At 31.5% G+C, this 21,990-nt stretch overlaps 1 protein-coding gene across 1 annotated transcript in view; it reads right to left on the bottom strand.

Annotated features, from left to right (window-relative positions):
• Positions 1-886: 886 nt before the first annotated feature.
• LOC129222532 (nose resistant to fluoxetine protein 6-like) overlaps positions 887-21,990 on the bottom strand; it is a 67,527-nt gene continuing 46,423 nt past the window's right edge. Inside the window, exons 16-21 of the mRNA XM_054857044.1 lie at positions 17,760-17,839; positions 17,341-17,481; positions 15,676-15,802; positions 8,322-8,496; positions 3,675-3,817; positions 887-1,217 (exon numbers count right to left, since the gene is read on the bottom strand). Of these exons, the coding sequence (XP_054713019.1) occupies positions 1,086-1,217; positions 3,675-3,817; positions 8,322-8,496; positions 15,676-15,802; positions 17,341-17,481; positions 17,760-17,839 (798 nt within the window). The 3' untranslated portion in view covers positions 887-1,085. The remainder of the gene's footprint in view (positions 1,218-3,674; positions 3,818-8,321; positions 8,497-15,675; positions 15,803-17,340; positions 17,482-17,759; positions 17,840-21,990) is intronic.

Below are 21,990 nucleotides of genomic sequence, written 5' to 3'. Positions count from 1 at the left end.
TAAGCAGAAGAAGCAAAGAAAAAAGGCAAAACGAGCAATTTCAGATTCCCGGCAGGGGTGGTATAAGTAATATGATATGATAATTATTTTATTCACAAACAAAGGGATTTACTATTTACACCACAGGTGATTTAAAAAAACACATAAGAAATGAAAAAAAAGTCAATTTTTACATATTTAGCGAAATTTCAGGGACCTGGCAGAAGGTAAAAATATATTTTAATTACCAAAAAAATTTTTTAATGAACATTAGATGTCAATACACAACTTTTCCCACCACAAGTGATTAAAAATATTATACATAAGATTTTTTTTAAAAAATTTAAAAATGTCAATTTTTACATATTTGGCCAAATTTTAAGGGGCTGGCCAGGGATCTAAATATATTTTGATTTCCAAAAAAATTTTTATGCGAGCATTTGATGCCAATGCACAACTTTTCCCACCACAGGCATTTTCGATTTCAAAAAAAAAGTCAAAATCGACCCATCCTACTGTATACTGCGCACTTAAATGAACATCTTGATGATAATAAATCTTTTAACACAAAATTTGTTTAACATGAAATTTTTTTTTCGGTCCTTTCGGCTTCTGTTAAACGTTTTCACTGTAAAATACTTTTGTCTTCACAGTGGTTATAGCTAACAATGAAATACTTGTGCCATCTGATGTTCATGAACAAGATATATTGTGGTTTTGTACGGTATTACTCTATTTTCAGAATGATTTCTCATAACATGTTCAAAGGCATTGGAAGTAATATTGTCAGCTCATGTTTATTAATTTAAACATTTTTTTTTTGCAAAAAATGAAGTGTACTAATATTTTTATGTTTTTTTTTCTTAGTACTTGTTGATAAAAATTTCCAAACTATATAAAATTTCGTGTAAAAACTGTTTATTCAGGAAATATCTTCAAATAAAAAATAATAATTTAAAAACTAGTATAAAAATCACATTTGGTACAGCATTAGCTATAAAAAACAGGAATATTTCATAGACTAGTAAATATAAATTACATATGACACAAAAAGATGACAATAGGATCTGACAGATTGATGAGTGAATTGGCATGTGCTTCCTCATTTAGGTCCTTTCTTTGGAATTCACTTTTTTACGTATTAGTTTCTCTAAGCCAATAATCGGAGATTCAAATGTCAATGATACTAATATTGAAAATCCATATGTCAGCAAAAGGAAACCCAAGAATAGAATAACCTAAAAACAAAGGATTGAATTATTAACTAAACAAATTACATAGTCACTGAGTTTTTATTTTGAGATAGTTAAAATTATTCAATTGCAGAAAAGTTTAATTTTTCTTTATTCATAATTATCTTCAAAATGATTGAAGAATTAAAAAACTACAGCTTTGTTGGAAAACACCCTTATTGACAGTCGGACCTTGCTTAAAGATTTCTCAGACTTGAAGTCCTCTTGAATTCAAATTATGTTCTTCGCAAACATGAACTGCAATAGGACTCTACTCGTTAGGTTTCTTGTTACAACAAATGGAACGGAAATGGAGAAGAAATTCACTTCCGTTATATTATGACTGGTGGTTTTCTAGATTAGGTAACACAAGGCGTATTTATAAAAAAAAGTGTTAATTAGTAATAAAGAAAAAGATTACTTATAATTTGTACCTGTACACTTATCATAAAGATTATGTTTACAGCCTATACCATTATGGTATTTTGACTTTTTATCAATCTTAAATATTGGGAATAAATAATCCAGAAATTTTGCATTTAGATGGAAGTTTTGCTATTAAGTTCATCTATATAAGTTTTTCCTGAAAGAAAAGAAAAAAAAAAAAAACGAGATTTTAGACAGAAAAACTTGTTTTTTAATATAAAATCTGCTTTGGATAAATCTTCAAGGGGGGAAAAAATGAATGCAAATCACATTAGATTTGTAACTTGAAATAAATATTTAAAACAAACTAGACATATTCTTGTCGTCATGGTAATCTAAAAAATCGAAGGAACACCAACTACAGTTAAATGAGGATAAAATTGTTAAAAAAGAAGAATGCCATAATAATTTTAATTCAAAAGAAGTCACTAACTTTGTAATGTAGATTAGAAATTACTTTACTAAAACTTTTTGGACATATATAAATGTACAATTTAATCACTATAAGTATTTTGTTGTTTATTCAATTTATCTCAGGAGTTTTACTTTTTTAAAGTAACTAATAGTTGCTTATAAGAAAACAAAAATGAAATAATAATTATTCTTACTAATATATTAAGCATCCTTAATCAATTTAATAACAGAAGTTGGATCTGCTGTTAAACTTTTCCACAAGGATCTGACAGTACTGTCTGACCATCGATTTCATGGAAAGGCTAATATCCAGTTTATAGGCGGAAATGGACGCATCTATTAGTTTATAGGGGTGTTGGTTTGTTACAGAGGGCACTTTTGCCTCTCTTTTATTTAGCCTTAGTTTTGTAAAAATGAAAATTTGCTCTCAGCAACATTTTTTTAATCTAAAGTATATTTGATCTATATTCTCATGGCAAAATTAATTGATTTATTTATTCACAACAAAGTTTTGAGCGTACCATTTTGCTTTTACGTTCCTGAACGAAATGAAAATATTTTCTTTTCTTTTTGTTGTTTTTCCATGGTAAATATTTTTGTTTTCCGTTATTTTATTTTAGAGAATGCAATAAATGAAAAAGGCACTAGTGACATTATAAAAGGCGTTCATCAAAATCCCATCGTTATTTGCCCTTCTCCCCAGCTAGATTCATTCAGATGGAAGTCTTTACTTGGCAGATTGCCAAATTACATACAATCCGCGGTCAAACAGTATGTGCAAAGCAAATGCATAATTTTTTTTTTTTCAGATATTACACATGTATTTTTAACACCGATCAACTGCTTTCATGTAGATAGATATTTTGAATTGATCAAACTATTTTAATGCCTATACAATAAAAAAAACTTAAAATGTAAATGAATTTGCTTTGTTTCGTGTTGGGTGGTAACTGCTATTAATTTTAGATATGTCCACATTTCTTCAGGATCAGATATAATATAACTTGTATTTTATAACTCTCAGTGTTTTTTGCTGAAACCACTTTTTAAATGGGTTCGTGCATGAGTAATGATGCTGAATATTTTTTTTTTTTTTTGAAGTGCTTGGCTGGCTTTGTAAACTAAGATTGAAACCTGGTCCTAAAAATTATAATATTCCAAATTATAATTATAGTCCGAATTGTAATATTATTAGTTACAAACACGTAATGATCAAAAGGTCAAACTCTCTCTTTGACCGGGGGGGGGGGGGGGTGAAGAGTTTTATTAAGCAATATGTTATGAACCAGTTCTAAAAGGAAACAAGAAATCCTAAATTTTGAGGTTTTGACCACTTTGAGTTATAATATAAGCGAAACTTATTAATTATGGGTCAAAAATAAATTCTTGCAAATGAAATATTTTGTCTGTATTTCACAGAAAAAGTCAACCACGCTTGCAATACATATAGGTGTCGTACCCACCTACTTTTTTCCCCAATAAATAAGATTTTATTTTATGCCAGCTGCATTTTTGTATTAACTTCAAATTTTTGTCGCCAACTGCAGTACTCAAAATCATGCAATTTTTTAGAAAATATAAATGATTTTAAAAGTTTATAGTAATAATAATAATAATACAAACCATTGTAGGATGAGAAAAAATAAGGACGTCTTTCGTGGATGTTAGATAACCAGTTATAAAGAGTGGATGAATGAGATATGCTGTATAAGTTAACCGACTCAAAGGAATGAACAGTTTGTATGATAAAAGCTTATTGATAAATCCTAAAATGGAAACAGAATTTGTGAGATTTTCTTCCATAAATATTTCAATGTCTAGTACAGTAAAACCTGTAAAGTTGACCACTTTTGTCAGACACAAAATTATTCTTATTTCACATACAGTGCAGAACCTTTTATCCGGGAACCAAAAAACCGGGAAACCAGAAAACCGGCAACTTTTACCCGATTTTCCCGCCATCTTTTAAAATACGCCATTTTGACAATTTTTGAAAAATGAAGCATTTTTTCTGCAATACCAAAAGAATATGAACGATTTCTTAATAAACACCATATAACTGACGAGAAACTGTTGCAAACACTAACTTCAAATGGTTATCCTTCATGCGGGGCAAAATTTCCGAAAGATTTTCTTGAATTAAAAAGTACATTCGTAAGTCTGAAATTTTCGTGTTTTATTCCAACTGAAAGCTAAGGAAATGAATATTGTGTCGCATTCTAATGCAGTATTTGATTGAATGACCTCTAATTAAAGGCATTTGGCGTAAACAACGTCTCAAAAGTGTGGGAAACGCCAAAAACCAGATTCGCGATTTTTTTGGATAGTTAGTTGATCGTGAAATCTAGAAATCCATTAAACGCAAGACTAATAAGGCTGCAAGAACTCATAAATCAAATTTCTGTTGATATTAACGAAATGCAAAAGCATTAGTTATCAATAGCTACCGTAATCACAAACACGAAACCTTTACAAAAAATTAAAAAAAAAAAAAAAAATGCTATCATGAAAGTGAATTATTTTATACACTACAGTAGAAAATTTGCACATTTAGGTTCAAAAACTTATTTTTTGCCCTTCCCTTCATTTTCTTTCGTTTAAAAGCATCGAAAAGTGGAAGATTTTCCCTTTCTTTTCCAAACAGAATGTGAGGGTCCCCGGTATTATGGGTTAGGCATTATGAGAGATTAGTAGTGTTTTGGTGTTTAAATTATTCATTCATTAGTAGTTTTTAATATTTCGATATTTATAAGCATTTCGGAACTGTTTTCTTCTTATTTTAATATGCATAACTATTTATTATAGTAATTTAAGTTTTACAAACAATCGTCCAACAGTGTTTTTTAGCGATTCAGAAAACCGGGAAATTCAGATATCCGGGATAGCGATGGTCCCGAACTTTCCGGATAATTGGTTCTCTACTGTATAACAACCTCTATAAAATCACCACTAAAGTACTGCACCACAAGTTGTCAACTTTCACAGGTTACACTGTACTTTTAATGGATATGAAATTAAATAAACAATGAAACATTTGATGAAAAGACTCAAAATTTATGATTAATATTTGGTGAATTTAAACCAAATGAATTAGCAAACAAGTATACAAATTGTGGGAAAATACATGAGCTTGTTCAAGAAGTTCTGTGGAAAAAAAGCTATTTTTTCTTAAATAGTGTATTATGGACAGTTTTCATCTTGCATATTTGATTTTTTAAACATTCCTACTGTAACTACAACTTTCTTCTCACTGCCTAATTGTACAACATTTTTGAGTAACAAAATGATACTTTTTAAAAAATGTACAGGTTTTAAAATTTCAAAAATGTATTATCCTGAATTTAAAATATCCAAATCTGTCTCAGCTAGCAAAGTTGGTCAAAACTTCCCGTATACAAGGCTGTTTCAATAAATAAAGACACAATGGCCCGCATTCTTTAGAAAAAAATTTAATTTATACAACATCTGTCACTTCTTATTAACTGGATTATTTATTAATTTTGGACAAAATTACCCTCGTTATCCAAACATTTGTTAAATTGAGGCACAAGCTTTTGTATTCCACAATCATAGAAGTTTGCTGCCTGTTGTCGGAACTACATTTCAACTTCATCTTTAATGTCATCATCATTGTGGCATGATTTTTCACCAAGATGTGACTCCAGGTAAAGGAATAAATGGAAGTTGCTGGGCGAAAGGTCCAGGCTGCATGCGAATGGTCCAATACTTTCCATTTGAATTGTTTGAGTAGTGCTTTGGTTTGGAGCACTGTGTGAGGCCAAGCGTTGTCATGAAGCAAGTGACTCTATTTGTCAGCATTCTCCTGCGTTTGTTTCGAATTGCCCTTCAAAGACGTGTCAAGTCTGGCAATATGCAGCAGCATTAATTGTCATTCCGGGAGACATAAAGTCGACTATAAGAATGCCTTGTCTGTCCCAAAAAACAGAAGCCATGATTCTTTTTGCTGAAATCGAAGTTTTGAATTTCTTCACTTTTTGTGAATTCGAATGACACCATTGCATTGATTGTTGCTTGGGTTCAGGTGTATGGTGATAAACACCCCTCGTCTCGTCACCTGTCACAATGTGATCAAGGGACTCATCACCTGCTTCTAGCCTTTGACCAAGTTGAGTGCAAAGCCCATCCTTTTTTTTTTTTTGCTCTTTCTTTAACATTTTCGGAACCCAGGGCACAGAATTTCTTGCACCCTAACTTGACAGTCACAACTTCATAAAGAGTTGTCATTGACACTTCCTGTATGATCTGATGCAATTCTTTCAATTTGAGACGTTTATTCACAAGAATTGATTCCTCCGTTCCCTGAAGAAGGAGATCAGAGATGGCAGACCTGTCCTTTGTTTGTCATGAACATTGGTCCTACCTTCAGAGAAATGATGACACCATTTCATTACATTTTGTCGATTCATAATGTCCCCCATAAACAGAAACAATTTCTTTGTGAATATCCGCTGGCCGCTGACCTTTCGCATGAAGAAAACGTACCTGCAGGACATCTGAAGAACAACTTCACATTTGGCGGAATTATGAATTGACGCAGCCATTTTAGACACGACCTATTCCAACCAGAATCAACATTGCAATGCCAAACGACCGCGAGGAGAAAGCTAAAGGTTCAAGGTTAACACCTATTTTACCAACTTGCTCGCCAAAACTTTTCTTTTCCTCTGGCAGATGGTATATTTTTACTTTTAGAAATGCCCTCGTACATATACAAGAGGCTCTGACCAAAAACCCCACCCAGAAAGTGATTTCAGGCTGCCCTACTGTACTCAAGTACCACATTTTAGAACTTTCAGGAGAGGATTTGCAGCCTTCATGCTCATACATATCAGCTCACCATCTGTATCATCAATTCATGTACTATTTTTAGAAATTTGCAATTCAGTCCATAACTCGAAAAATTCATGAAAACATCTTTTTCTTTTAATATTAAAAGCAATTATAACTAAAACTTTTGCAAATAATACTGACAAAATTAAACTTCATAATATTATTTCAAGATTCATAAGATAAAATTCAAAACAAGACCAACTGAACTAAATGCAAGAACAAGATCTCAGAATTCTTAATAACAAGTAGACAAATTAAAACAGACAAGCAATTATATCACTTTTTAACTGTGGCACCTACAGTTAAAATTAAAGTTACATTAAAGCTTAAACACATCATCTATTAATTTCTCACATTATGTATTACAATGAAACCCCAACTGTATGTTTTCTGTCGGGCCAGCGATATAAAACATACCAAGCAGGAAAACATAAATTTAAAGGTGAAGTTAAAAATCTAAGCGTATTGCTGAAAAATTGGCACTTAACCAATAAACTAGTGGCAAAAATATGTAATCTTACTTGTTTTTAGACACAATTTCATTTTTGTGCATTCTATGATAACTTTTTTTTTTTTTTGCAAATTTGCTTCTTGGTTGGCATTTGCAAAAAAGAAAAAAAAACTGTTTGAGTTTTTATGTTTTGCCCATCTGCGGAGACACCCTCCATCATTTTTCTTTGTTTTCATCGTCATGTCGTATCACAATAACAGGAAGCGGGTACTAAATCCGATATTGAAGGAGTTGGTGATATGATCAGACGATAAATACGTAATCAGGAAGAATTTCAAAGATTGTAAGCAGCTGTGGTCTTCAATTGCGGTGAAGAAAGATCGGACATATGGAGGAAATCTCAGAAAAAAGGCAGTAAAGCATAACAAGAATAACGCTAGACTGGTTTTAAACAGCTATAAAACAAATTTCTCTTTTCTTTAAAGTTGTGTTACTGGATTTTCTAAAAAGGGCTAAGGCCAAATCTCTTTTAATATGATCAGTATAAGCCTCATTCAGAAATTGGTTGGTGTGTACTAATGTGAGTTTAGCATGAAGCAGTTGAGGCTCACTTGCTTTGTTTACCATATCGAAAATTTTAGTAGTTAGACTGCATTCTTTTCTGCTCCACTTCCAGATATGTTAACAGATTCCCCCCCCCCCTTAAGAGTTCTTCTGTTCTGAAAATTATATCCGAACAAAACTTTCATGAACTAGAATATATGAAGCTGAAACAAAACATCGTTTTCCCAAGATATAGGCCCCTTTAATTTCAATTCTAAATTCCAAAATGAGTGAAAACCGAAGAAAGAATATGCGGGCAAATCATGATCTGTACAAAAAGCATTAGCCATGTATGAGGAGCTTAAATCAATATGACATAATTAATAATTTAAATAAGCTCTAATACAAGATTTCTAATTTCTTACCTCCTTGATCTGTTAGACAAACATAGATCACCCAACAAAGTCCAGCTCCATAAACAGAACGATTCAAAGCATTGAAAAAGCTGTTGCCTAAAGTTGATGGAGTATTATGGTACAAACCATAAACACAAGTTAAAGTAACAGCAGATGCGACAAACCACCCCACTGACAGAGCAATCTAAAACAAGTTGATAATTTTTTAATTAACTATGTTATGTACAGATTCTCATTTATCAAGTATTAACATTTTAACTAATGAGAAGTTAAAGTATTAGTAGTAAATAACATCACAAAACTTCTGTGCTTGTTATGTGGTTTGTTAGAATTTATATAAGTGTTTGAATAACCTTAATGCAGTGGTTTCCAATTGGTGGGCCATGCCTCTCAAGGAAAGCATAGAATAATTTTAAGAGGGCATGAAGCTGTTACAACTAGGGTTTCCAGTCCCCATGCCGAATTCATTCTTGCAGGATTTTGGGGCTGTAAGAAGCCAATCTGGCAGGATTGACTTTATTCTTCAAAAAAGTAAACTTTAATCTCAAATTTAAAAAAATTGTACTTTTTAGGCATGAAATACTCCGCCAGCTCAGTCAATTTCAGCCGAGGACTGCAGTTTCGTGCTTATTAGCACTCATCAGCCCGGCATAGGAAGTGAATGAGCTGGAGGTGGAAAACCTCTTTAGGAAGCCAAGAGTGCCAAACAAACTGGTAGCTAATATAGGTAGGCTATAGGGCAGTAATTTACTGAATATACCATGCCTTGCCTTCAATCTTTAAGTTGAACCGAACCATTGTTTCGGTCTCTCGTCTGGTCAGTGCTAATTCTATATTAGTTACCAGTTTGTTTGGCACTCTTGGCTTCCTAAAGAGGTTTTCAACCTCCAGATCATTCACTTTCTATGCCAGGCTGATGAGTGCTAATAAGCACGAAACTGCAGTCCTCGGCTGGAATCGACTGAGCTGGCGGTGTATTTCATATATTTCTGCCTTAGCCCTGGCTATAGGGCGATAATTTACTGAATGATTGCTTTTGTTACTTGAATTAGGAGTTTTCTCCAATTCTGTACGCCAATTGTAGAGCATTACAAATTCACATGCCAATTAGCAAATATTGTTTCGCATGCAAAAGTGGGCCCTAAAAAAGTGCAATGCTTCTTAACAAAGCGCCGCTTGTATGGGATGGGAAAGGATTTTTGCTTAAAAAATAATGCGCTTGATGAAAACGCGTGCTGTGGCTCCACTGCAGTTAGTTTTACCGAGATTCAATAATTGTGGATTATTAGTAAAAAAACCCCATAACCTTCATCATCATCTAAAATATATTTTTCTTTATGGGAATCATGCTTGATTTTTGCTCAAGAACTGCAAATTTTGGACAAAAACTATGTTCATTTGATTTCTGCACTGCTGTATCCAGTTTAATTTGCATTGCGAATACACTTGTTGCTTCATTAACGTGGGCCATTGTATGAGTAAATTTGATTTATTAATTAGAAAAGGGTCCCAGAGGGGAGTGGGTTGGAAAATTCTCTACATACCGTTACTTTGGTGGTGGAGGGGGAGTCAAACCCATTCTCACATAATATTTTCCAGTCGATACTTTACATTAGAAATCGCACAGTCAAGTGGTTTAGCAGGAATCATATTTTATTTGCGTCCGAAAAGTAAAAAACATATTAGGACGATCTGCTTTTTACTTGTTTTAGAAAGAATGAATAGTGTAAAATATAAAAGAATCGTACTATGTATGGCATGTTTTATTTTTAATTAGTATCGCACCACAAAAAAAGAAAAAAAAAGCCGAAAAAACATTCAGTCTTGACTCCAACTTTTTAGTAAATATTTCTTCTCATCAATCATTCTATCTCCTTTTGACTGTTCTAATTTATTTTCTTTAAAAATAATTAAAAAGACAATCATTATTTTAAAAGTGGGTTTAGTTCGTAGATTGTTTTTAACTGATTTCCTAGTAGCAGAAACTCTGTAGTCAGTCTGCGACACTATTTTCGGTAGTTAAAAATTATCTGCAGCATTATTATTAGTTTTATTTTAAGTTTTCATAAAATGCACAAGTCCTATGTGAAGGCCAAGACTTGGACAATTTTCCAACTGGCCAGTGGCCACTAGACCCGAAAAACTTAGTGGCCACCACTGTCGCTGAGTTTTAAAGCAATAAGGGGGGGGGGCAGCAGCTTTCACTACTTTCATAAAAATAAATAGAACTCTACACACTATGAAAACCAATTATTCAAGATATATTAATTTTAATATGGAAAATTTGCGTTGAAATAGGTTTTTAAATTTTTTAAATTAGTAAATGAGAAGTTTGCAGGAAACTGCATTTTAGATAAAATATTTAGCTTATAGCAAAGCCTTCAAATCAATGAGGATCAAACACAACTGTGCAGATAATAATTCGCATTTTTCAAAAAAAATATTTTATAAAAAGAAAAAAAAAACATGATTTATTGAACACTTTATGTTATCTTCAATAGTTTGTGTTGAGATAAACATCCAATTCTGTTTTTGGAAACTTAGGTAAGTAATAGTATCGTTTATTTCCAGCTTGCGAATGACCAAACATGGCGTCTACGCGAAAAATTCATGGTTATAAATAGATATTTGAATTTGTTACATAAAAGTAGTAATAATTTCAAAATCCTTAAAAAACTACAATTTAGGTGAAATAGTTTTTAGCACATTAGCCTCTAAAGCAATATAGAAAAGATAATATTCTGAAGATAAAATTTTGCAATTTTAAAAACAATAATTAAGAATTACCAAAAAAAAAAGGCACATTTTGCATAATTTTCAACAGTTTGCATTGCAATAAACATCCAATTCCGTTTTGAAAACGTAGGCACTTCATGAGTCTTGCGTACCAACATCTTGGAAATGACCAAACATGGCGACTACGCTAAAAATTAAGATATGAATTTCTGAATTTGTTGCAAAAAAATATTTTCAAAATAAAAATCCTCATGAGACTAAACTTTAGTTGAAGCTTTAGCACTTTTGCGACCAAAGCAATGAGGATAAGGTGTAATTTTCACATAAAACTTTTCATTCCTCAAGAAAATTATTTTAAAAAATAAAAATAAAAAAACGATTGATTTGCTGTAAATTTTAAGTTATTTTCATTTCTTGGCAGAAAAATAAAACATCCAACACGTCTCGCTTCTCGCAGTTTCTGCTACCGGGACTGATTTATGTTTAAGATTATTTAAGAACTTACTTTGAAACTGATAAATGGTATTCAAAAGACTAGATATTTATCTAATAATATAATGGTAGTAGTTGACAGCAATAAAATAATATAACTTATCTGTTGAAAAATAATAATCTTTGATTTACATCAAACAACTGAGTCTTTTCTAACAACATTTTATTACTTTGAAAAACCATATAATCTTACGTAAGAACAAGGGGGAGGGGTTTGAAAAATCTTAAATACCCTTACATGGAGGTAGAGAGGGTCAAAAATTGCCAAAATCATCCTTACGTAATTAATGAAGAGCCCCTTTCAGAAGGAAGTAAACGCTGATTGGGTTCACCAAGTCGCAGTCTCAGTAAAAGATTTTGGATAACTTTGCTAATTTTACCTCTCACTTTAAAGAAAAATTTAAAAACTTTAGCAGCTTAATGTACTGCACTGTCATGCAAGTCATCCCGTGTTTCATCCAAGTTTCTGTCGCCTCTTTTAGAGCCGTGCGGAATGTTGCAGATTGCTAGATCACTCAGCTAATTCATCCAATATAATTTTTTCAAGGTACTACCCACATTTATAATATTAGCTACAATGTGACAAAAGATATAGGCAGGCGCTTTATACAGGTTAGAGATTATAACAATGAGATTATATCAAGTTTTTCATTGCTTTCTTTTTAAGAGAAAAATATTGCCCACTTTTAGTAAGTTAATAATCTTTAATGCATTTCTTAAGCTTACAAAAACATTCCAAAATTGCATTTAGGCGACTCTGGCGGTTTTGTAACCTGAGATAAACTTTCTAAATTTTTTCCAAAGTGCAATTTTCTGTGTTTCAATTTTTAGTGATGGTTTTCAAAAATGTTTATAACTTTTACGCATTTTCTGAATTTTTGAGCATAATAATATTGATACCTTGAATGAGAATACCAATCCATTCTCAGAAGAATATACTCTATTTTAGTTGTGTTCTTAAATGATTAATCCACTGTTCATCATACGAGTTTTTTTTTTTTTTTCGCTCTTCTTGCAGAAATACGAGGATGGTGTTTCAAACTCCAGATGATGCTTGTGAAAATATTCATTTTACGAATTGCAAAAGTTAGAAATCGTTTCCATGGAAAATTTATGCAGGATTGGAAATCTTGTGGGATTTTGCTCTCAATACCGCAGGAATTATTCCTCTTAATATCATGCTGGATTCTGGATTGGAAACCCTAGTTACAACCATATCATTTCTTACGAACAAAAAAAAAAAAAAAAGATCAATTAAATCGATGTCAGAAATAAGAATAGGCAATATGTCATGTTCCCTACGCCATTTCCAATGGCAAAAGGTTTTAGAAAATTTTGGCTCAAAAGCAAGCCCACCCATTGCATTAACTTTTGTATTAATTTTTTCTTTTATGTAGTACTAGTTGACCCGTGCGGAACTCCGCACTGTGCTTCGAATCGTTTCATAAGGTATTTCGCACTTTAAGAATTTCAAAGGAAGAACATTATGAAGAAGAACCGAAAAAAAAAGTAAGCGCAAAAGAGAAGGCATGTAATTTAAAGACATCAGGAACAAAACCTCGTTAAATACAACGTTGTGATAATTTGATCATCGCTCACCTTTTGGTCGTACATATTTTCAATTCAAACATAAATATCATTAAAAGTGTGGCTGAGTAGTGACTCGTGAAAACGCAATAATTTTGCATGTAAAAAAACAGGTTGTGGCAAACAGAGTCCTGCCCATGTGAGCATCTGACGATTAATTGATCATTGACTGACTGAGAGATATTTATTGGTACGGATACGAATTGGCGCCATTCTGAGTAACAGCCCGACACCCCAACAAACCTAGCAATTGCGCCTTCCTTTTCGAAAGCTATTCATTGAAGGAATGCGTAGTAAAAAACAGCAAAAAAAGCTTTTTGCCAAAAAAAAAAATAATAATAAGATCATGCTTCTATGTTTTGTCATTAATCAGCATGATACGATTTAAAATTATTCGAAAAGCATGGAATTTGATTAAAGACTGACGAAGATCTCACGTAGCAATTGAAACGAACATTCTAGAGAAGTAATAAATTAGATTGAAAATAAGTGTTTTTATCTTTGAATACTGAACTATTTCACATAGAAGGTTGCTTTAACAGTTACGGCTTAAATGCCCGCACACGTTTTTCTTTTAATCGAAACACTTAAAATTCGTAATCAAAACCAGTTGAACTGATCCTGTTTTTTAAGTGTAATTTTTCGAACGTAGACAAAATGTATTTTTTTTTCAGCAGAAAGCAGAGGAGTAGAAAATGATTTCTTGCTAATGAAGTTGATAATGATTTTAATGCTTTCTATCGCATTCGCGCGAATAAAAAATTAAAGGTTTACTGGGTGAAACTCGTAGTTTTAATTTGGCGTAGTATTTTTTCATTTGTACAAAAGGTCGAACACTGCTATTAGAAACATCTACATTTCAGCATACAATGAAAATGTTTTTCTGCACAAAAAGGATTTCCTTTTAGTAAATCTAATACTTTTTTATGCTTACATTATGCTGAGTGGTCTGGATGTAGTCAAAGCTTAAAAAAAGGAAGAACACTCTTCGATTAACAGTCAACTTATCCGAATGATAACTGTAGCCTGCATAAAGGAGTCGAAACACCAAGTAGTAATCCCACTGCATTTATTTTATTACGTTTGTATGTTATGAGTACATGTAATGCGTAATACTAATATAAATTTGATATTCTTTCGGAGAGCCCAAACATGCCCGAAGTTCGAATAGTTTATAGCCGAACGCTCTACCGAAAAAAACTTATCAATTTAATCGAACAATTAAGTCCAATGCTTTTAAGCTTTATTAAAATATGAACACACACACAGGCTTTTTTTTTTTTTTTTGCTGAAAGCGACGTCAAAAATGGAAAACTGCATTAGAACTTGCTTTTAAAAAATGCATAAGAACTACAGGCAGCATCAAGGTTTTGAAACAGCAAGGGGCGTTTTCGAAAACTTGATTTTTCGACCATAAGTCTATTTTTCTTCATTAGCCAGCCTGATAAGTTTTAAAATGAGAAGGGAATAATATATAAGATAAGATATTGAAGAAACATTTTTTTATTCTTGAAAATTTTTACAATTTGTTACCGCAGGCTGCTTGAACCGTTATGACTTAGATGGCAGCACGTGTTCATCATTTAACAGAACGGTTAAAATACAAAATAAATTGAACTATGCTCTTTTTTTAAGCGTAGCTTTTCGAATGTAGTAAAAATAAGATAAGCTATTTGCTTTTTTGCAAAAAGAAGAAAAAATATATATTTTACCCTTCAAATTGAGGTAGTAATTTTTTTATTTGTACAAAGAGTCAAAAACTCATTAGAAGAATATATATTTCAATATACGATTTATTATTTTTTTCTGAACAAAAAACAATTCTATTGTAGTCTGAAATCTTAAACCTGTTACTTATATTTTCGCTTACATTATGCTTTAATTTTCTTACCGGAGCCAAATCTTAAAGAAAAAAAAAAAAAAAAAAAAAAAAAAAAGAAGCCTTACAATTAAGCATCAAGTTTTCATAACAGCAAGGAGCGTTTCCTTCTCATTTATTTTATTCCTTCATAGTCGTTATTCATTTAATTAAGTGTTCATGTAATGCGCGATATTTCTCTTAATTTTTTGTTGCAGATTGTCCGGACATGGGCCCGAACACGGATTCTCCTGGTTACGAAGAGAACGCTCTGCCGATCAAGCTATTCAACTCTGTGGGTCATAGCGCAAATTAAAGTCATAAGTTTAACCGAAAACCTCATTCCGGTTCTTTGAAACAGGTTTTTTCGGCTGAAAAAAACAATTTTTAGACCGTGGGTCTATTTTTCGTCAGTAGCCAGCACCATAAGCTTTAAAATAAGGCATAAATCAAAGAAAGCGATCTAGAATTGAGGAAAATGTGGCGCAGAAACCAAAATCAGGCTACAGAAATAATATATAAGGATTTCGAACATTTATGTTCCTGTAATTTCGTATGAATAGTTTAAATCATATAGCAATAAATGTTGGTTGTCTTTTTCTTGTAACTAATTTTTAAAAAAATCATTGGAAAAAATATAGTTAAAAAATATTTTAAATGCTTAAAAATTAAATTAATTTAAATACATACTGTACTCATTTTGGGCCTATTACTGGCTTTTGCTTTAAATAATAAATAGCCGGTAAGTATACCAATCAGATACGGACCAATTCTAGTATAAGGCTTAATATACAATTTCTCGAAGTAGTCAGAAAACCTAAAAATAGGTAAGATTAAAAACATGTACATTTTTTATAAATGTTAATGAAATCACAAATTTTAATGTAAATCATAAAATAACTTTAAAATAAATCATACATTTAATTAATGTGATAGGAGGAAAGAAATGTTAAAGGAACAAAAGAATTACAGAAAAATACAAAAACAAAACACCATATATATATACTCAAGTACAAATTGAGAAATTTAATACAAAAAAAGGTGGATAAAAGTTAAGGGTCAACTTATACAGGCAGAATTTCGGAAAATTTTTCCAGAAGAATACTTGGGGGAAAAAGAACACTTGAAAACATGAACATTTTCCTGATTTTGGTCCAACTGTTTAAGCATATGCTATATAAGTAAATGCTTACATATTCTGGTATGATTTTACATGGTCTGACAGTGAATTAAAGACTAAATAATTACAGTAATCAGTAGATTGCGCGAAAAGCGCAGGAATTGCCGTGTTTGCGAATTTTCCGACTAGCCGTGAATAAATGCTCATTTTTAAAAGAAAATAATGCAATACCGCTACAGCGAATAATTTTACTGAAATTTATTCATAATAAAAACAACAAGTAACTAAAATCGAAACAGCGAAAAACAAGCCTTTACGAAAATCGCTTTTGCAGAAGTGAACCCTTTTTGTGCAAAAGAATAATAATCGGACATTTTTTAACATAAAAAAGTTCTTATTCTCTTCTTTAGAGGAAAATTTCATTTTCCTCCTATTTATGACGTTTATATTCAAAATTAGCAGCAAAACATTCCTGATTTTTTTTCAGAGAGAAGGGGCTTGACTTATAATCGGGTTTTCGATTTTTTTTTCCAGTTTTCCTTCTAAAAGTAGGGGAGTCCACTTATACGCGAGTATATAAAGTAGTTAACCAACAACAGGTAACAATAGTAAATGCTATGTATCCATCGTAACCGCTTTTTTTCAGATGATTTTCCATCCTTAAGATCCCTTCTTTGCATGGTAAAAGGAGTTCCTTGAAACCCTGAAACTCATGGCTGCAATTGATTATTTTATGCTTAATGCATGTTGGTACTATAGGTACTTTATTGCATTAAGGTATTTATTAATTTAAATGAGCTTATATATTTTTAAATACATAGAGAAACATATGATAACTGTTATTCCACCAGTATAATTTTATTTTATTTCTTCAAAGGAAGAATGAACAATGAACATTATGTAGTAAGGTTCCACAAAACTAAAGTATTTAGGCCACAAACCTGTGCCATAAACCATTATTGTTAGTAGATGATAGATCTCCAAGTTTTTATGATGTTAAAACTACAATTAACCCCAATCTGTCCCATTCTTTGCTAGTAAAAAAGCTAAAAAAAAGTAGACTGCTAAATTTAGGAATTCAGTGAAATATTTTTGTAACTATAATTGGACATATGGAAACTAGAAGAATACAAAAATGTATAAACAATAAGAGTAAAATGGTAATTTAAATGCTAAAGTATGAATATAAAAATAAAAATTATGCAAACAAGGGAAAAGAAAAAGTTTAAACTTACTTTCCCAATGTAAGTATCAAATTTGCTACTGAATCACTATTTATTGCAGCAATTAAATCATAATGGTATGTGATGGTGAAATTAGCAGCTGCAGAACCAAATAAAAATAATGCCACCAGAGAAAATCCTATTTTTGGCCATCTGTAAGAGTAGAAAATTACAAATTTGGTTAAAATCCAAATGCCGAATACATGACAGCTTTGAATGTTTTTGAACTCTAATGATTTACATTATGTATGATATTTAAATTAAAAGTTAATGTGCATAAAGTTTACATGTGTTTGGGGAAAAATCTTTAGAATAAAATACTAAAATAAAAGTTTTAATGATTTTATTGAAAAAATGAGTTTTATTGAAAGAGCATTTAATGAAACATTATCAAATATATTTAATGTAGGCAAAAAATAAAAATTTCTTACCTCCACAAGGTAACTAAGAAAAGAGGACTAATAACAAAGAACTGCATATCATTAGCCAAGTACCAAGACCATGCCATGCACTAGAAAATTAATATTAATGAAACATAATCAAATGTCATGTATCAACTAGGGATGTGCCCATACGCAAATTGGCTGATTATCGATTAATGGGCAGAGCAAAATATTGATCATTAATGATTTTTTAATACTACCAACTTCTTCATCATATTTTTTCTCTTATAATTTCGACTTTAGAAATAGTTAATAGTTTATTTAAGAGAGACAATTTATTTTTCTTCATTTTCCTAATTTTACCAAAATAATTTTAAAATTTCATCCAAATACTTTCAGCTAGTTTTCATAATATTGTTAATAAAATTATATTATGTTAATAAGACATGAAAATTTACAAATATTAGAAAGTAACCTGTAGTCAGCAGGCTAATTTAGAAGCACTTTTAATTCAAATCTACCTTTTAATTATTTGTAGTCATTTAATCCAAGACATTTATTTTTATAAAAATTATAAGGTTCTCTCAAGGCCATTCCATGTCAACTCATACACCTAAAAAGTGAGTGCTCACAAATTATAACAATATTTTGCAGGTTCATACCCATTTACTAAGTGGTATAAAAAAAAAAAAAACAAATTTTGACCCTCTAGCTGTTGCAGTTTTTTAGATATAAGAGGTTGAAATTTTAATGTTTTGCTCCACCGGCTCATACTTTCCTGACCGTAACTCTGGAACAAATAAAGTTCGAGACTTAAACTTTATATATTTTAAAAGTTTACATTAAGAGCTTTAAAATGATATAAATCCTGATACAAAAATACAATTTTTCATTTTGAAGGTCATTTGAACCTTCATTTGATCTTTGACCTTGAGTATTTCCAAAAGTTATAATTTTCTTTATTTGTGCCAAGTTTCATGTTGGGACAACACTAAGATCATGCATAATTTAACAATTTTACATTTTAAAGTTCATTTGAATTGACCTTTGATTTTGAATATTTCAAAAAGTTAAAATTTTAAAAATCTGAAAATAATATATTTTGTAAAAACTGTTATTTTCTTCATTTGTGCCAAGTTTCATGTTGGGGACAATCGCTGGGATCATGTATAATTTAAACTTTAATGTTACTCCAAGCGGCCAAAAATCAATTGCCATCAATTGAAAGTCAAAATTGTGTGCCCAAATGTGTCGTAATCATGTTGATGAAACAAAATTAGAAAAATGAAAAATTCATTCAATGTGATGTACAATGAGTAAATTACGTAAAATAATTATACAAGTTATCCATGCAGTCAAACTTGACTTAACAGTTATATACTTCTTGACAATGCTTTGCTAGTTTGCTTTCTGCTTCTGCAATTTTATATCTCCTTCCAGTTTCTGCACTTGAGTAATAACTGATAAGTGAGTAGTAATAAGTCTTCACGCACACAATGTTATGGCAGATGAAAAGGATTAGGTGCGCCCCGATGGAAGATCATGGGAGGCCAATATGAACTTTCAAAAATGTCCTTATTCAACAAATTTTGTCTGATGATTCAGCAAAATTATCACCATTCTGCAAATTTTTGAGATCCTTTTCGGCAAAATTATGATCATTTGGCGAAATTTAAAGTTAATTTCAGCAAATTAAGAATTTCTGACCTTCTAAAAATTAAAAGTTTGGGTTGCCTTTGCTTACAACCGACTAAAACTGCAATGCAATCACATGTTTAGGTAAAGAAAGTTCTGAAAGCACTTTATTACTTGTAGCACTCTATTAGCATTTTTATAAACATGAGGCGGTTAGTTGAATCAACTTTTCAAAACAGTTGCTTGTAACCTCGTTGACTGAAGTATTCCATTGTCTTCACACGAGGCAATTTCGTAGATTTAATTTTTCTTCTAAAAATACCCCACAATGCTGTTAAAAACTGAACCGAGTTGACTCAACAAATTTACTTGTGTGTAGAGCGAACGCCTGGAAATGTCCTGAAGAGTTGGATCAACTAAAAAGTTAATTCAACTCATTGGGATGAGAACTTTGTTGTTGTTGTTGTCTTGTGCCAGCAAGGCTGGAAATTTGGGGTGCGTTGCTTCACTTTTCCAATTGTACCGAAATTTGGTGTGAAGTCCAACTTCCACAATACACACATGCCATAGGGACCTGTTAATAGGGTACACAGCTATTCACTGCATAACAACACATTCACACAAAGGTAGGACAAGGACAGGAGAGAGAAAGTACATCCATGCCCGAGCCGGGATTCGAACCCGCGACCACCCCATCGCAGGCAGGAAAAATAGCATCTGTAAGTCAATCTGCAGAGGATATTTAAAAAAGAGCAAATATAATTTTAAAATTGCGATACATTTCTAGTTGGTTTGCCAAACGTTGCTGTATCATTATTTTTCAATTTATCGTCAAACATCCGTTGCATGAAACATTAAATTATAGCCGATCCCCTAATTGTCCCAACATGAAACTTGGCACAAATAAAAAACACAATAGTGTGTATAGTATACATTTTTTTCAGATTTTTAAAATAATAACTTTCGGAAATATTCAAAGTCAAAGGTAATTTTGAATGACCTTCAAAATAGATTGCATTTTTGTATCATGTAATATATCATCTTAAAGCGCATTTTAAGGGCTTTAAAATGGTATCAAGTTTTTGCATGTAATGTAATTAGAACAAAAGTTATGTGTGTTCAAAAGCTACTCCGTCTACCAAAATTCGATGCAATTATATATATATATATATATATATTTTCAGAATAAAAAGAATTTGCAATACCATTTCTGCATTCAAGCAAGAAATTTCAGTACTGAAAAACTTACTTTTTAATAATAACTTCCCTAAAAATCTAGTTGAAAATATTTGCTTAAGTATAGCCTTCGATGAGCATTTCCCTTCTTTTGAAACTGTTTAACTGTGTAAATGTATGATACAACCGTGACAAACCATTTTTTATGAATCACCGGGGTGGATGAATTTTTACACGTGGGAAACAGGCGACTTGGTATGTCTATGGAGCGTTTTTCTGGATATGTTTTTATCTTTATTTTATTGTTTCGTTGACAACTGGAATGAACTTTATCAGGTTGAATAATGGATTTGGCTGTTTACGTGGATTTCAAGGTAAGACAATTTTGTTATAGGCAGGTACTGTCCTGTGGATGGCTAATTATCGGAACTTGTTTTCCTAATTAGTTGAAGCGAAACCCCCTGCTTTTAGTTTTAGGTTTGAGCTCCAGTTTATTGTTCTTAGTTTAGCAAGTGGTGCTTTTGCCCATTGTTACTCTATATTGCATGTACTGGAGTTTAAACATTCTCTTTTAGTTCATAGTTAAAATTTTGGTCGTTTGACCATATTTAATGAATCCTCCACGGCTGATGAGCTCTGGATTCACACTTTATCTTTTCCTATCTTATCTTTTCCTACTTAATAGCTGTTTGCATTTTTCCTTTTTATCATCATTAATTATTTATAATTTGTTTAATATTTGAAATTCTATTTGCTTAATTTTATATTTATTTGGCTTTTTAGTTTTGCTGCGTTGCGCATCTATGGGCTCTTGGGGTGGTCTTTTCAATATTTTTCACTTTTATTATTATGTATATATATATATATATATATATATATATATAGGCTATGGTTTGCTAACTTTGACCGGTAGCTGCCGGTCGATAAACAAATGCAAGCAGTTAAAGGGAATAAAATATCTGAAGAAAAAAAATTGTAATCAAAAGGGAAGGCAAAGGTATAACATAAGCTTAGGAAATGATCTTTAATATTTCATTCAGTTTTACACTTTCTAAACTATTTGTTTTAGTTTTGTTTTTAGTCTGCACACTTTCCAACTGCAGGTTATTGTAATGTTTGCAGGAAACTACATTTATTTATTGCTAACAAATGTATTCATCATAGTTTCTTAATGTAAGTATGCTTAAGAAGAAATATTTAAAAAAATAATTTCTCACTGATTAATCAGCAAAGTGATTGATTAATCAGTACCACCGATTAATTGGGGCATCTCTAGTATCAACTGTGAAAGACATCTTTTAACATGTTATGAAATGAAATAAAACCAAACTTTTTTATATTGAACTCACTTACATTGCAAAAGTCTATTTTAAAGTTTAAAAACAAAACCAAATATCTATCCTGTATTTGTGACTAAATTCATTTTATTTTCAAAATTTAGCTCAGAAAAAAAAGTTACCAAACATTT

Source organism: Uloborus diversus, chromosome 5 (assembly GCF_026930045.1).
Source record: "Uloborus diversus isolate 005 chromosome 5, Udiv.v.3.1, whole genome shotgun sequence".
NCBI lineage: Eukaryota > Metazoa > Arthropoda > Arachnida > Araneae > Uloboridae > Uloborus > Uloborus diversus.
This window is presented reverse-complemented; position numbering and strand designations above follow the sequence as displayed.